The sequence below is a fragment of the Oryzias latipes genome, chromosome 14, assembly GCF_002234675.1.
Source record: "Oryzias latipes chromosome 14, ASM223467v1".
Taxonomy (NCBI): Eukaryota; Metazoa; Chordata; class Actinopteri; order Beloniformes; family Adrianichthyidae; genus Oryzias; species Oryzias latipes.
This window is the reverse complement of record NC_019872.2, coordinates 18267409-18285036: the sequence shown is the minus strand read 5'-3', so window position 1 is coordinate 18285036 and position 17628 is coordinate 18267409. Positions and strand designations below refer to the sequence as shown.

Sequence of the window (17628 nt, the reverse complement as noted above, 5' to 3'; positions counted from 1 at the left end):
CATAGAATTATGACTTTTTCTCATACATTTGACTTAATTCTAATAAAATTAAGACTATTACTTATCATTTTCAATTTTTTTCTTGAAAAATACCACTTTTTTCTTGTAAATTTACGATAATTTCTTACAAAACATTTTTTCATTATTTTACAACTTCATGCTTTTAAATTTATATATTTTTCTGTTTATGGTGGCCCTAATACTGTGATGTTTGTTAACAGTAAACCTTTATAAAAATAAAAACAAAATAGCCACTTTTAAATAATTTGTAGAACTGATCTATAAATGAATAATAGATAATAATGTAGCTGCTTTAATATATCACACTTACTATAGAAAAATATCAATAATGTTAGGATTTTTAAACTGTTTCTTCATTTTTCTCTAAATCAAAATTTGTTCCTCTTTAAAGATTTTTTTCTGCACAATCATTTAGATTTCTGTCTAACCATATCTTCCAAATAGCTTAGAAAAATGCAATTTTTTTACATTTAATTAAATAGCAGAACTACAAAAAGTGTATTAAGAAATCTGGATGTAGGAAATTTCTGTTACTCTTTATCAAAGTTAATAATGAAATCAGAAACCATGTCTTTTTTATGTGTACTTTTAGAAGGAGAAAAAATTTGATTAGGTACATACAATCACTACACACTTTTTTTTTAAATAAATATTTCCCAAGCTAACTGAACATACTAGGAACCAGATAAAAAAAAAAAAAAACACTTGTAAATAATAATAATAATAATACCAATAGTATGAGCTTTAGTGAAATGTCTTTATGGTTCTGTTCATATCAATTGGCTTTCACAGGAATGGGATGCCTCTCCATCCCAGTGCATCTCTATCTTCTTTGGTAATTTTTCCTTGGAAACGGACAGGATTATGCTGAACCCAAATTTTTCTGACATAATTTCATTACCCGTCCTCTCTAATTTTAACTAGTTATCCTACTGGGTAAATAAAACAGACAGTAAAATCCTTTACCTCCACCCATTTGCATCTTCACTGCTGTATCTGCTTATTGCCATTAAAAATAGTGCAAAGCCAGTGGAAATTGTTGCCAACATTTTTCATAAAGCATCTGCAGCCATTCTTTGAAGTGGGCTATCATGGCAGGATGGAGAAAGTGTGCCTTACCTTGAGTTAAAGTAGACAGAGACGGATGTCAGCTTTGCAATCTGGCTCTGCACACTTTGAAAGATGGCACAGCTCAATAATCAAGGTTTATGCGGGAACACTGGATGCATACATCACCTGCTACATTCAGCGCAGCTACAACTTCTTGGCACCATCCAGATGCCCCGGTGCTGCTGCTGTCTGTCTGTTTCATGCAGGCTTTTAAAATCCAGGACATTTTAATTAGACAAAGACCAATCAACAGTCAAAACTTTCATCTCTTATGACTTCTGCTTGAAGCTTTTCAGGCTCATTATTTTACATATTTCTGGTTCTACACACTAACACCAAAAAGTTACCTCTGTTCTTGGTTTTTAAGTAATAAATTAAAATAAAATAGCATAAAATGAACAAACTAAACCAATGAAATCCATGTTCAATCTAAAATTGAACATTGCACATCTGGCAGAAACTGACATTTACAGTGCTCAAATAGAGAAAACATGTTTAATTTATGCAGAGATTTCTCTGTAAGGTGTTAAAATAACAAATAACAATGTTTTTTGTGCAACAGAAAACATACCTGTACACCATATTTCTATTTTAGTGGCAACAATTTACAATTGTCATGTTTCTTTTGTTTTTGTTTTTTTGGCATTTTCACATTCTCCCTGCAGTGCTTCTCAGCATTTCTTTTCAGTAAAAAGCCTCAAAGCTTTGACTCGAGTATCTAAATACAGCATACCATGTTTTTTTAGACAGTGGTACCATGATAGAACTTGACCTATCCAAGACTGCAATGAAACTTGTGTTTTTGTTCTTTTGAGCATGTTATTGTGGCATTTTTCTGATGATGGAGGACGCATTTATAGAAAGTCTATGCAGATCGTTGTAAATCAGAGCAGACAAATATTGTATTCGCTACGTATAAAATACACTGGCAGGGCCGCTGCTCTGCTTCATTTTGATGTCTGGCTCAAAACTATATAGCTGGAAACCTACACTATTTTTGTTGCACCACTAATGTTAGGTTGGGAGTGTGAAGGGGCTGTGAGCTAGCAGGTGAGTGTGTAAACAGAGAGCCCTCAGCAAAGGGGTGCAGGGTTGCCTCTTGGCGAATCTTCCTGCCCATAACCCAGAGGCACATTTCTAATGAACTGCTGTCCTAGAAATTTACACAAGTTTAGTTTTGGCAAAAAATGACATAATCATCAACAAAAGACCTCTCAGAAATATTTTACAAGAGAGCAAAATATGATCAGAGCGGGTCTTAAACAGATACTTCTACAGTCTTTCCTACTATATATTTGCTGCATTGCGCATTAAAAAAGTTTTAATATGCAAAACTTGTAAAATGATGAAAAAAAGTTTTATAAGAAATTGTCGTAAATTACTTGTTTAAGCAAACACTTTTAAACACGTATTCAGCCTTCAGAAAGCCAGTGGGAAAAAAATAATAATAATAAAACAAAAGTTTTAAGGTGTTTCAGATGGAAACAAATCTATCCAGGATGCTCCTGATTGAACCATCTAAGCAGACAAATGATAAACATGTTAGAGGGTAGAAAAGACCTCAGAATTGCAAATGGCTTCAATTATCAGGTCGTTGTAAGGAATGAATTAAGGATTGATTTCCTTTGTGCCTTAGTCTTGGACTGAGGTGTCAGATTTGCCTCTTTGAGATTGAGATTTGGAGGAAGCGTTGGTGAAGAATTGACATTAGTTATCACAAGTTAACACCTGAGTTATCAGTTTCTGCACTCTTATATCGTATTTAAGCCCAGCTGCAAAGACAAAATTCCTAAAGTATTGACACTTATACCAAGGTCTGAATTTGGACTTGTCAATATGCTCCACCATCTAAGGGTTAGTCACATGCACCCATATGGGGGGGGGGGGGGGGGGGGGGGGTTGATCCGTACAAGTGCTGCAGGTTTTTGGGTTGTCCGGGCCAGTAGAAGGTCATAGAGGGGAGCGGCCATGTCTTAAGGGGAGCACTGGTGTGTCTTCCGGTTTCCTTGAGGTTCGTGGTGCCACCTTCCTTAAATATGGAATGTACCATGGTTTTCTGTGTGGTAAATCTATTTGTAAAGATATTTGCTTGAGAATTACTCAGTTTTCACACATTTTACGTAGTTTATACACAAAAGTTATGTAAATCTTATACAATGGGGATTTTTGCAAGATGCATTCGCGAATTTGTGGCTTTTCACGACTGTTCCGCGTATGTCTAAAAACTATTCATGCATGTATATGGCACACATATCAAATTTAAATTATGTAATAGAGTCACTAATGAATTGCATATAAACAGTCCAATAATCCCACACAGTTCATGTTCTACACTGATTTATGTGATGTGTCAGTGGTTTTTCGTACTTCTTCCTTGGTTTTAGCGTGTTTCATTCGTGGTACATCTATGACAATTAAAACCACAACTTTTCTCACTTTTTCCACATATTTTCACGTTGTATGACCAATTCTCATCAATCCAATATGCAAAAAAATGTACGTAGAGGCTGTGTGACATAGCCATAAGATCTAAAAATCTCATACCTGCGTGCCCTAAAACAGGTTAGCCCATTTTTCACCCAAAGCCAGTTTGTATTCACCCATAGGGGCAGTTCTGACTCAGGCATACATTGTGTTGTTTTGGCAGATTTAGTTGGTGTTACTGAGAGGTAAGGTCCTCCTCATAAAAGAAACATCCGAACAGATCGTTAAAAATATATATGAATGAGTGTTGAAAATCTCAATCTATTATCTGCAAATATCATTGTCCGTGTATAAATTAAATGCGTAATATTGTCATTTAAAAGGAAAAACTATTTTATTCATAATGCAGGCTTTAGTGTAGTTAATAGGGAAATTGTGTTTAATAATGTAACATTACAGTATTTTAAGGGCTTGTAGATCTGGGAATACATTTCTGTACGATTGTAACTGAACCTTCTGCACTGCTGGTCCTGCTAAGCTCAAGCCCTCCAGCTCTGCTGAGTTGCTTCTTGATGCAGAAGGAAAATTATTAAAATGATGCTCAGTTATTTAAAAGTGATGGTCTCTAAGTATCGATCACGTTTTGATAAAATGTCAGTGGTTTTCAATGAGTCGTTTTCATTTTTCCACAGGTTCATATACGTTTGGCTACATGACGCAACCACAATCTGTGGTTTCTTTAAAATAAATGGGTAACGCTTTATAATAGGTGTCCTTAATAAACTATTTATAAGACATTAACAAGCACTTTTAATGTTGTAGTAAGCTGCTTATAAAGACATTTATTAGCAGTTGTAAATGTCTTACAACTGACTCACAAGTTCAAATAAGCTGCTTATAAACACATTAAAGGACTCATTAATAAACTATTTATAAGACATGAACAAGCACTAGAAAGGTTGTATTAAGCTGCTTATAAACACATTTATAAGCAGTTGTAATTGTCCTTAATAAACTATTTATAAGACATTAACAAGAACTTTTAATGTTGTATTAAGCTGCTTATAAAGATATCTATTAGCAGTTGTAAATTTCTTACAACTGACTTACAAGTTCAAATAAGAGACTTATAAACACAGTAAAAGACTCATTAATAAACTATTTATAAGACATGAACAAGCACTAGTAATGTTGTATTAAGCTGCTTATAAAGACATCTATTAATCCTTCATAAAATGCCTTATGAGATAATAACAGTGCTGCTATTAACAGTTTATTAAGTGTTTTGCAGCCCCCCAATCTAAAGCGTGATCAAATAGGGGTTCATATTCACAAGCCATTTATAAACTGCTTGTATGGGATTAATAAATATATTTACAGTGTTCTTATTAACAGTTTATTAAGTGTTTTGCAGCCCCCCAATCTAAAGCGTGATCAAATAGGGGTTCATATTCACAAGCCATTTATAAACTGCTTGTATGGGATTAATAAATATATTTACAGGTCCCATGTTAAGTGGACTTACATTTTCTTAAGTCCAGCTGCTATGACTTAACCTCAAAACTACACCACCTGGATAAATGAGAACCTTTACTGACAGTTTGAGTGTTTTGCAGCCTCCTAAAGTGTGGGCTATGTTTTGCCACAAACAAAAGCAAAGTACAGAATATGAAAAATGCCCTTTATAACATTAACCAAAGCCACAAACATATAACAACTCTAACACATCACAACAACATTGTGGATAACATTTTAAACTTTCAACAAACTTTAAAAAAAAAAAAATCAATATCTGCCCTTCCCAAGGGGCAGTAACTGTCCACTTTTTTTAAAAGTGTTGATTGTGTCTTCAATTTGTGAATTTGCATCAATTGTGTCGATGCAAGCTTTTGTAAAGTCGCTAAGTTTCTTTTTGGGATTGTGAAACTGTTTTAGCTCGGAGTACTTCTGTGGGGCTGCAATGGCAAGTTCTGCCACCGCAGCACTGCACACAACGGTGTTCCGATCTACTCCCACTTTTCTGAATGCTGCAGTTAATGTTTGTCCTTTGTTGAAGGCCTTGAGGACCTTTCTGTAACGCTCCACCACCTCATCTGGGACACGTGCTGAAACATAGAAAGGATGGTCAAGCAATGTTTTGAAATTGTGTACTCTGCATGTTTGCATGACATATATTAATTATCAAACATATATGTTCCTGATTTGATGGTCTAAAACTCTCTGTGTGCTGCCCCCTAGAGGTTAAAACAAGGTACTAAAGTTGAATTTTACGATTGGTCTATTTATGTCTATGTCCCATGTCAATTCAGAGCATTCGTGTCATACTTTACATCTCCAGCATATAAAAGCCCTGCCCATCTTAGATTGTGTAACGGTCGGACGTGAAAGTTAGACAACAGTTGTTAAGTGTAATTGTCATTTAATCCAGAAAACTCTGTCCTGGTGATGGGATTTGGAATGAACTTTCACTCAGGATTCTTTGCTACTATGTTAGCTTCATTTTATCACTCATACATGGTTCTGCAAACCCTCAGCTGTGCAAGCAGCCCCACTGTTGGGCATTGCTGAGGTCAGTATCACTCCCCATACTAAATAGGCAGTGTGAGTGTAACCAACCCTCGCCCCGCCACTTTTTTTCCCCATTTTTTAAATCCGGGCTGGGAGTGGAGTCTCCAACTGTCCTGTTGTGTTACCCTTTAATGGAATACACATCTCATCATTTTTATATGTTAACTATCTATACCTGTCACATTTGGGTTTCTGTCTATGTTATTACCTCTCTGTAAGGGGACACACCATAGCAATTATTTCTCAAGAAAAATTGAAAATCTGAAGTTACCTCTTCTGACATGTTTGCGGGCTTTGATTTGTCTCTTCTTTCCACTCTTGCCTCTTTTTTTCTTCTTTTTTGGTGTTCCCTTCTTCTTCTTTCCATTCTTCTTCTTCTTCTTCTTCTTCTTCTTCTTCTTCTCTTCATCTGAAGATGAAGACTCAGACGAAGAGTCAGATGAAGAATTGCTGCATGAAGAGTCACTCGAGTCTGAAGAACTGCTTGATGTACTTGCAGATGAACTTGACTGAACTTGGGAAGTTTTTTGTTGTTTCCCATGCAGCATTATGTCATTTGTGGAGGCTTGTGGAGGATGTTTTGCTGCAGAACAAAAATATAATTGTTGCAACCCAAAAGCACAGTGTAATTTTTAAGCTACTACTTTTATTAAGAAAAGGCAACAACACTACTTGTAGTATGTGGTGTTGCTTGCACATACCTAGCTGTTCTTTCAGAAAATCTTTTTCTGCTGACAGCTCTTTGATGAGCTCCTCCTGCCTCTGAATTTTTTCTGTCAGCTTTTTGATTTGTTGTTGCTGTTGTTTTGTTACAAGCTGGGCAGTAGGTGACACTTCAGCCTGATCTGTTAGGGGGAAAAAAATAAAAGTTTATCATTTAAAAGACTATTTGGGATTGGTAGACAACATTAAAACAACATTTTGAAGAATACATTTTGTGTTTTGCAAATATTAAGTAACATTCTTATGGTACAATTTTTAAGGGATGGTCAGCGCCAAACACACAAATCTGTATGACTGCTTCACGATCTCACTCAGATTTTTACGATGAAGGAAGTCAAGATAAGTGGGAGATTTTCCTAAAAAATCCTCCATGGCGTACATTGCAGTCAGCTTTGTTTTTAACTAGGACACATCAGAAAGTGCTCCGCAGCTCTGTGTCAAACTGGACAAGGCTGCGTGTGACTTCCTGAAACTTATGTCCAATCAAAAGGTCCGAATACCGTGACGTTGTCTTAGCCTGCTAGAAGTGCGTGCTGCAGCAGTTTTTATTTCGACTGAACTTGAGAAATCCGCGATGGGAGGGTTAGGGTTAGTGAAATGTTAATACAATAGTACATATTTCACCATTAATTTTGTGACATTATATGGGAAGCCGAGCTTCCCTTGCAGTCTTAAAGAAATCGCCACTGGTTTAAACGCTCCAATGTGAAAATACGTCTGTCTGAAAGCAGCATAACCGTTAGGGGTGTAACGATACGCTAAAATCTCATTTCGGTTTGATTCAGAGTTTCTTGGGGCTCGGTTCGATACGTTTCGGTTTGGTACTGATGTTTAACAAATCTGCCTGATATGAACTGATATTTTATAAAGTATTATCTTATTGTTATTTATTGTGTGTGTTTTTCTCCCTTGGGAGATTAATAAAGCTTTAATTCATATATTTTGGTATTTTTACTGTACAAAAAGCCAGAAAATAATTTCTTGCAAAATGCATTTATTGGTTTTATATAAGAATAAATAAAATTGACCTCTCTAGGGGATCTGCTTAATAAAATAAGAAAAACTATTAGCTGCCAGGAACTAAAAACTTTGAATAATTAATACTGGCATGAAAAATTAACTTGCACATTTATTTTCTTGTAGACTGAAACAGTCGGGTCATGCCGTTTTAAGAGCATTAACAGATCTATTCTGTGGCATACACTATCTTTGAGTAACGATGTCAACACAACAGAGCATTCCCCACAGGAGAGCGTAAGCTAAGCATTAGCCATCCTGATCCTGTGGACATGCGCACTGTCACCTCCATCACCTGATAGCTGTTGAAGCTGAAGTGCAATGACGTTTTTGGCCGTGGAAGGCGGATCTTCCTTCGGGGTTCACTTACCCGTGTGGACTTATTGCAGTTCTCCATAACTGAGCTACACAAACTAAACGCGCGGTCACAGAAACTGTTGCGCTGCGCGCGACAACCTCTGCCCCCCCCCCCCCCCCCCGCCCCCTTTCCTACAGGCGCGCGAGTGCAGAAACCAGTGAGAGTCTCGGTGGAATACCACGAATAACATTAGTTCCGCCTCAACGCAAAGTTAATACATTTGCGGGGAAAAAATAAACAAACGGAAACGGTACGAACGTGAACCGAACCGAAAGTGCCGTACCGAAACGTTTCGGTCCAACTACGTGTACCGTTACACCCCTAATAACACGTCATAAACAAAATAAATATTAATGGACTGACCCATTTTGAGTTATTTGACAAAATATAATTAAAACACGATTCAGCTATTTTAGGTCTTCAGAGAAGGACTTGACATATTTGTTTGTAGCTTACCAGGGAGACGTGCTTCATCTGTTTGCTTCCTCTTCATACTTTTCTTCAGCTCGGGCGACTTAGCCCTTCCAGCTCCAGAGCGGGTGTACATGCGGCTTCGGACTTGTGGGACAGACACAGTGGATAACTATAGCGAGCAGCAAACTCTTACTAAGCTTAGCAACGATTGAACAAAAGCTGGGCCTGCGCACTAAGAAAATGTAAGCAACCAATCCAGTAGCGTTTAATTTGTACGACAGTCCGTTTCGTAGTGGGGGGATCAAAGTTGTCGATAATGATTGGAGATTAAAATTGGCGGCAAAAGACTGGCGGCAATAAATTCAAACTGGTTGTATGAAACTCAGGAAGGCGCTTTTATTAACGTAAGAAATGACCTTAGTTACCAGACTGCGGAGGCTCATTTTTGCGGGCAAATCTAAAAGAAAAGCCTTAAAACTGATCAAATGGATGCAAAAAAATCATCTTTTAAGAAGGGAAATGAAATGCAGCATCTGTCACAAGCGAATGAAATTGAAAAAATGGAAGACAAAAGACCATTATGCTTGGTAAGTATGATTGTTGTTGTTTTTTCAGTACATAATGGCTGCAGTTATTAAAAGAAAAATGTTGTGTTGGAAATTTTGGTTGAAGCCGATTAAGTTGATATAATTTGACTTTGCAGGAAATGTCAGCGTGCTGTGCATAGAGGAAAAAAAAGGGTGAAATCGATTCGACACAAGTCTCTATTCCAGCGTTCAAAAATATCCCTTTTTGAATGGATGCAGTTCATATACAGGTATGTGACTGTCTCCAACTATGATATTCACATCATTGCTTTTTAAGGTGGTACACATAAAACCAGGAAACTCTTCAGCTTCATACACGTTCCATTGATTAAACTGCTCTTGTACATTTTGTTGACCTTTCTTTTGTTTAGGTTTAAAGATGTTCAAAGGTTGTACCAATATGTTACATAAAGTATGCTTTTGGCGTAGGAGCAAGCATGCAAAAAAGAAAAAAATAATAACTGAATAAAATATCATAAAATTGAATTACATTAATCTAACATAAGAAATTAATTTGGTATGGCAGCTAGAAAAATATTTTAATATATTTTTTGATATTAACTAATTTCACATACTAATACATCTATGTATTAATACCAAAGTAGTAAAGTATTGATTTTTTAAATTCATACTTTGTATTTAATACATAAAGGTATTAATGTACAAGTTTTCTCAGAGAAATGCCAAATGCTAAATAAATTAAAAATAAATTTTTGCTGGTTTAAAAAAATTTAAACCACAAGTTTTGGTCTGTTCCTGATCCATCACAATTTGAATAAAGAAAGTCATTAAATTTTAATTTTAAATTATTTTCTAAAAGTCCTTCAGCATGAGAAAAATTCTACAAGAACATGTTAAAAACACACAACAAAGATGTTTATTGGAGTGTGTCTTTAAGGCAATTTGAGCTTGTTTGACATAAAAACATTAATTGTCTGAGGTTGTACTTGTTTTCTCTTCTTCAGATTTTCCCAAGGTTTGCGTCTACGGCAGATTGATATGATAGCAGATAACATAGCAGCAAGTTCTACCACTCTCACAAAAATGGCAAAAAAACTACGCCAGGTCTGCATTACTGCTGTTAAAAGAATGAGGCGACACAAGGGACAAATCATTGGTGGACGACATGAATTTGTTGTGATTGATGAGAGTCACTTCCGACATAAAAGAAAGGTAAGCAGAAGGCAGCATAGAATACACAGAAAGTGACTATTCGCACATAAATTTCTAAATACGTGTGACCAGTGCTGAAAGTTTTTCTTGGCTGCATGAACCCAGAAGAGGGTTTTGGGCTACGGTTAGGATAAGGGTCAGATTAATTCACCACGTGGTTTCCAAGCACAGCTGTTTCTGCAACTCACCTCTCCCCCAGGAGATGGGTCAACTATAAGAGTAAATTTCACACACTTAGGGTGTGTAACAGCTAATATAACTTTGACTTTAACTTCAAAAGCATGCAACCATCAACAAAATCCAGCCTTGGACGCACTTAAAATAAATGCTGGCATGTAGAAATGTGCATCTTGGTTGCACGAATTACGTGTGGCTAATGTGAATTTCCATCAGTTTTTGTGCTTGAACTCACATAAATATGTATGAATAACATCAGCCTTTAAAAAAAGCCCCAAAGAAAGACATCTATACTGAAACAAGCAAAGGCATTTGTGTTTGGAAATAACAACTGTCATACAAACAGCATTCATTCAAAATAGTATTTGGGGTATAATAATCATCAAATACTAACTTTCACATATGGTGCAACCAGCACAAAAAAGTGATGGAAATTTATATTGGCCACACGTAAAATGTGCAGCCAAGGTGCGCATCAGTGTGTTGCCTGCATGTATTTTAAGTGGCTGAATGTTGTTGTTGGCTGCAAGTATTTAACGTTAAACATAAAGTTAAAGTCCCATTAGCTGTAACGTACATAGGTGTGTGAAATGTGCTCTCCTGGAGGAGCGGTGAGCTGCAGAAACATCTGCAGTCAGGAATCACTTGGTTTAACCCTAACTCGTAATCTTAACCTTAACCCCTTCATCTGGGAAGGGAAAGGGGTTAAGGTTTCATCTTATTTTGAAAATTGCCTGCAAATAGTCACTTTCTATTTTTTAAAAGATGTTTTCTGTTACATTTTTCAATACGTACACATGTAATGTTTTTGTAATTTTGCAAGTAGTTGTTAATAACCAGTGTGTAATATTAAAAGAAGTATAATTTATCACCAATTCTTGATCCAATACAGTAGGTGTCCATATAATGAAAATCTCAGAATATTTATTCTTGCACCATTAGTCAGTCATCTTTTTTTACATTAAAAAAAATCATAAGCCTAAAATTTTTGTGTTTACTGTTTTTGTGTTAATCCTTTTCTTTCATTTTTTTAAACAGTATGGGAAAGGAAGAATGGCGGGAGCATGGAAGAGAAAGATGTGGGTTTTTGGTATGCTAGGAGTCCAGGGGCAGAGGAGTGGAAAGCCAGTTTTGAGACTTGTGAAGAAACGTACTCGCAGAGAACTTGTACCACTCATTGCCCGCCACGTGAAACCCGGGTCCACTATTATGAGTGATGAGTGGCGAGCATATCGCATCCTTCCTGCTCTTGGGTACAAACACTTCACTGTTAATCACAGTCAGTTTTACGTAAATCCACAGAACGGTGCTCACACACAACATATAGAAAGGGCATGGCGGACCTATAAAGAGCAAGTATGGAGGCTTCGGGGGAATCAAACTGAAGATATGCTACGTGATCACCTCTGTTTGATTGAATGGAATGAATGGCTTGCAAAAAAATATCACAGTGGTCCACTTGGACGGTTACTACACGACATTAAGAAAAAGTACAATTGATCCACTTAATGTTTTTTTTGTAATGTAGGAAGGGCGGATATTGATTTTTTTTTTTTTTTTAAAGTTTGTTGAAAGTTTAAAATGTTATCCACAATGTTGTTGTGATGTGTTAGAGTTGTTATATGTTTGTGGCTTTGGTTAATGTTATAAAGGGCATTTTTCATATTCTGTACTTTGCTTTTGTTTGTGGCAAAACATAGCCCACACTTTAGGAGGCTGCAAAACACTCAAACTGTCAGTAAAGGTTCTCATTTATCCAGGTGGTGTAGTTTTGAGGTTAAGTCATAGCAGCTGGACTTAAGAAAATGTAAGTCCACTTAACATGGGACCTGTAAATATATTTATTAATCCCATACAAGCAGTTTATAAATGGCTTGTGAATATGAACCCCTATTTGATCACGCTTTAGATTGGGGGGCTGCAAAACACTTAATAAACTGTTAATAAGAACACTGTAAATATATTTATTAATCCCATACAAGCAGTTTATAAATGGCTTGTGAATATGAACCCCTATTTGATCACGCTTTAGATTGGGGGGCTGCAAAACACTTAATAAACTGTTAATAGCAGCACTGTTATTATCTCATAAGGCATTTTATGAAGGATTAATAGATGTCTTTATAAGCAGCTTAATACAACATTACTAGTGCTTGTTCATGTCTTATAAATAGTTTATTAATGAGTCTTTTACTGTGTTTATAAGTCTCTTATTTGAACTTGTAAGTCAGTTGTAAGAAATTTACAACTGCTAATAGATATCTTTATAAGCAGCTTAATACAACATTAAAAGTTCTTGTTAATGTCTTATAAATAGTTTATTAAGGACAATTACAACTGCTTATAAATGTGTTTATAAGCAGCTTAATACAACCTTTCTAGTGCTTGTTCATGTCTTATAAATAGTTTATTAATGAGTCCTTTAATGTGTTTATAAGCAGCTTATTTGAACTTGTGAGTCAGTTGTAAGACATTTACAACTGCTAATAAATGTCTTTATAAGCAGCTTACTACAACATTAAAAGTGCTTGTTAATGTCTTATAAATAGTTTATTAAGGACACCTATTATAAAGCGTTACCAATAAATGAAATTATTGGGGGGAAAAAAAATCTCCTTTAGGTAAAGCTGTGTGGGGGCTCAGCTCCCTGATGGCATTGCCTGTAGCTAAAATATGATATCACCACACAACCCAGCCATCTTACCTTCTGCCAGGCAGATTAGTGCTTTTATCAATAAGCAGCTTAGCACCAAAGTGTCCCTCAATAATATACCGTGGCCTTTATTTTTTCCAACCAACTCCCATGTTTTTTTTTTTTTATATTTTTTATTTTGCCCTTATGGATTCTTACCCCTTGTTCCACTCTCCAACAAACACATCACAAGAGTCTTCACTTTGTTTTAACTCTTACTTTGACAAAACAGCTAGACATTACAGCAAGACATTATGTATTATTCTCCTCAGGTCACTTTAGGAACCTAGACAGGACCCGGGGGGGCAGAGGCCGGCATCCCCATCAGACTCAGTACCCCATTAGAAGCCTGTAGAGCACCATAAAACCCATTAAGATCCATTAAGGAAGTGCTCTGGTCCACAGACACCTTCAAGGCCAGTCAGCCACGAAGGTGCACAGTTGCAGATGCTATAGACTTATTTGATTTGTCACTGAAAGGATGTGTTTTCCCTCAGCGTTCGGAAGACAGATGTGGTCACCAGACTGGTTTTGCATATTTCAAGCATGTCATTATAATGTCGCTCTTCCCCATTTTGGATTTCTTTGATAGTCGGGGACAGATGCTCAGAACGTCACAGCGAGAAAACCCACACGCGCTAGAAAGCGTCATGAGAGGATATGACTTTTTTCTAAGCGCTTCTGAGCATCAACAGATGCCAGCTGAGATGTTGTTGCTGCTGCTTGAACATGTTCTCCAGTTAATGGGAGCTCACCCCACTCTCCCCACCCTCCACTGGCACAATTGCATGCAGCTGCGAGGTTTCGGCCTCTCATGTGATTAGCGCGCTGCTTATTATGTTTGATGAGGCTGACCCAAATCTTCTAGAAGCAGACACATTTTTAACTGAGACTTTCAGTCTAAATCCTAAATCAAGTCAAAGGTGAACCCCTGTGTTCGCCACACCATTATTTAATGGTGAAACGTGCACAAAGGAACTGCTGCAGCATGACTGCAACCATTTAATATAAGAATTAATTAGGAGTAATGTATTATTTTTTGAGCAATATTTCTAATACTGTGAACAGCAGCTGGTGGTTACTTCAATATTTGCAGTTTTCTTGGTACTTCTGCAGTTTAATTGGAGTAAATCACCTGATAATAACTGATGTGAGAAATTAAAGAGCTCTCTGGCTTTATGAGGGCATGTTCAGATTACTAGATTTATAAAGAAAAAATAATAAAAACTGCTTAGGGCCTCCCTGAAAGGACCCAAGTTTACTACATATTATCTGAGTATGTAAATTTGCAACACAAATGACCCTCCATTCTCTATATCTGGTCCTCTGGAGACTGTAGCTGCAGAGCTTTTGTGTTTTCTTAAATTGCTTCCATAGGTCAAAGTATTTATAAATGACTCAAGACTACAGACAACAATTATTCTTTATAAATAATGGCTTTTATAGTGAATAAGTATATTCCCTGGACCTCAAGTGTATGCACGTGGACTGGTGTAAGGTTTTTAAAAAGAACAGCAAACACCAGAATGTGCCTGATTAAAAAGATTTTGTATTAAAACAGTGTTGATTGAGATGTTTTTGATTAGTTATGTATTTTAGACAGTTACAGAACCAGTATTTGTAGGGCTTTGTTCATCAGATATTTTGGGGGATGGTTTAGTAATGTAATATGATTTACAAACGACCCATGTCCCATTTTGGAATACTATGATAGATCTGTCACAATCACTAGAAAAATACAAAAATGTTCTTGAAATCTTGACAGTTTAGTTCCAATAAATTTAAAGTTATCCCAATAAATAATAAAATAGCATTTCCTTTTATTTGTTATCATAGGTAGTGCTTCAAGATGAGAACAGACACCTATATACAGATGGCTAAAGCTGTACTTAGATGTGGGTGGAGTTTGTTAAAACCGTGAGGATTGACTGACTTATGTTTGTATCATTGTACAAATGTTAAAGGCCAGAGTCTTGCAAAGCAAACTAAAGTGTTCTAGGCGTGTTTCTAGCTACAGCAATATCCCGATATGGTGCCTCCAACTACACAAAAAATGTTTGTTGGTACTGACTGAGTTGTTTGTTTTATTTGCTGGTGTGATTGACTTGATACTGTTTTGTTTGTTTGATCTTTATTAAAATAATGGGATTGTCTGATTGATTTATTATTAGATTTGAATAATTTATTTATCTGATTCTTTGATTGATTTGTTTTCTTGATTGAAGGGTTTGTCCGATTGATATATCTGCTTTTTTGTTTTGATTGCTTGCTTGATTGCTTGCTTGATTGATTGATTGATTGATTGATTGATTGATTGATTGATTGATTGATTGATTGATTGATTGATTGATTGATTGATTGATTGATTGATTGATTGATTGATTGATTGATTGAAAGCAACTACAGCAACAAAAATCAAAGGAAAAATAAAATAAAATGATGTAGAAATATTAAATTTAGTTTTATAATAATTCATACATTTATTATAAAATAAATAATAAATAAAAAACTATGATCCTATCCAATTAATTGCTTTACCTTATATATAGACATTTTTGCACTTCTTTATAAAGTACACACATGTGATAATGAATCCATTAAATATCACAATTGTCAAATAGAGTTTAATTAATTGCTTTAAGGAAGTGGAGAAAAGCAACCTGACATAATCCCACCCCTAGTTTTAAGTTTTTTTCATATAGTTGTGACAATCTGCTTCTTAACATCGATTAAAAGTTATTGATACTTTTTCAGTCCAACTGAAAAAGAGAGTCCAGTTGATGGTGTATTTTTTTTATTTTGGAGAAAAGTTTGGTTCTGTCCTGGCAATGGAACATTGGACCAACACTTTCCTTATTACTGAAGTCCTAAATGGGTGTTGGAGTTTGCACAGCTTTCCTGTATGTGTTTAGTATCTTGAAAAAGACATTTGTCCATGTTCCCCTGAATGTTCAGACATGAAAAGAGCAGTTCAGGGTTATGGATTCTTTAGCCTGCTGTTTAGGGCTATTCAGTCCCTTTACATACAGCAAGGGCTTGGTTTGCACTTGCAGCAATAAATCAGAGCCATCTTGTGGGGGTTAAACTCTGCCAGTTTTTCCCACTGTAACTGATTCTGTTCATGTCTTTGAAGGGGAGAATTCTTTTGTCCAGCACTGGATGAAAGGGGTCTAGTTTGGGTGGGTGGAGGCTTGTGATACAACTTTGTTGCCAAGTCATTATTGATAGAAAATAAAGATTGAAAAAGTACATGAATTAGTCTTATCTAGTTCTAAAATGGTGAAACAAACAAGTTAGGAATGAATAAAACAAAAGAAACAAAACAATCTTGGATGTTGGAGACTGATAAGAGTTTCTAAAGTGAAGAACTCAGTCTTTTGGGATAGGAAGTGTTGCTCCTCACATCAAGAGAAGCCAGAATGTGTTATTTGGACACTTGGCCAGAAGGCATTTCACACTGGAAGAAATCCCCTTGACATTGGCCTTACTTAAGACATTAGTTCTCAAGGTTGACCTGGAAGAACTCTTCTACCGGTGTCCCACAGGATCTGATGGAGTTTGGCCACAAAGGCTCTGTGATATCCAGGGTCAGGCTGCTGCCTGTAGATGTATACATGTATGGATATATGTAAAAAGATAAATGTAAATAGAAAAAAGAAAGTTATTTTTAATTGACTAATTATTAGTACAAAATTTTACATTAAAAAAAGGACAAAAAGAAAAATTTATTTGTGGGAACAAACAGGCCCTGATTTATCCAGCCCCACTATGGGGTGCAGGTAGAATGTTAGTGGAGGGGAGTCTGATTGTGGTGATAGTTTGGGATCTTTTATCTCTCACAGCCGCTAAAATGCTCGGAAAATCCTTATATGACCATGAACCATTTTAATTAGTTCATCTATTCATTTATCTATCTTCTACTTTGATCTATTGTTTTTTTGTTGAATGCTCTTCGTGACACTCCACTTCGCATTTGCCAGACTTGGGAGAGGCACTAGCAGGTCACTGGTTTGTGTCCTGTTGAGGCGACCTTGGGAACAAAAAATACAAATTTCTTCTATCAGATTTTCTGTCATGTTACTGACTTTTTTTTTCTATTTATCAGTGAATAGAGACTAAAATGGGAAATGATTAAATAATGGATAATTAAACAATGTTAGAATCCCCGGGACCCGAGCGAACCTTGTAGAACCCCACATTGATTAAACTGTTTGATAAATAATCTTTCTTCTTCAAGAAAAGACATTTCAAGCATTTTACTGAGCTCTGAATGAACATAAACCAGGAAAGTTTTGTTGTTGGCTTTAAACAAGTTTATTATACATTTTCAGACAAGATGAAGATGTTTAGCTTCTCTGAGGAAT

General features: G+C 36.1%; 3 protein-coding genes across 4 annotated transcripts in view; 2 read left to right on the top strand and 1 right to left on the bottom strand.

Annotated features, from left to right (window-relative positions):
• The window catches only part of LOC101157079 (protocadherin-1), a 124466-nt gene that overhangs the window by 20335 nt on the left and 86503 nt on the right, over positions 1-17628 (top strand). The gene's annotated exons all lie outside the window — the stretch shown is intronic.
• On the bottom strand, positions 5223-8780 carry LOC110016400 (coiled-coil domain-containing protein 106-like). Its single transcript, XM_023962317.1, has 4 exons — positions 8678-8780; positions 6825-6968; positions 6395-6706; positions 5223-5660 (listed from the first exon to the last, which is right to left on the bottom strand). The coding sequence occupies exons 1-4, from the start codon at positions 8766-8768 to the stop codon at positions 5341-5343; spliced, it is 867 nt and encodes a 288-aa protein (XP_023818085.1). The 5' UTR covers positions 8769-8780; the 3' UTR covers positions 5223-5340.
• On the top strand, positions 9019-12237 carry LOC111948624. Of its 2 annotated transcripts, XM_023962314.1 has the most exons (4): positions 9019-9222; positions 9339-9452; positions 10188-10395; positions 11611-12237. In XM_023962314.1, exons 1-4 carry the CDS (start codon positions 9047-9049, stop codon positions 12070-12072), a joined length of 960 nt encoding a protein of 319 aa, XP_023818082.1. In that variant the 5' UTR covers positions 9019-9046; the 3' UTR covers positions 12073-12237. The 2 variants fall into 2 exon arrangements, with proteins under 2 accessions (XP_023818082.1, XP_023818084.1); XM_023962316.1 differs by lacking the exon at positions 9019-9222 and having other exon boundaries at positions 9334-9452.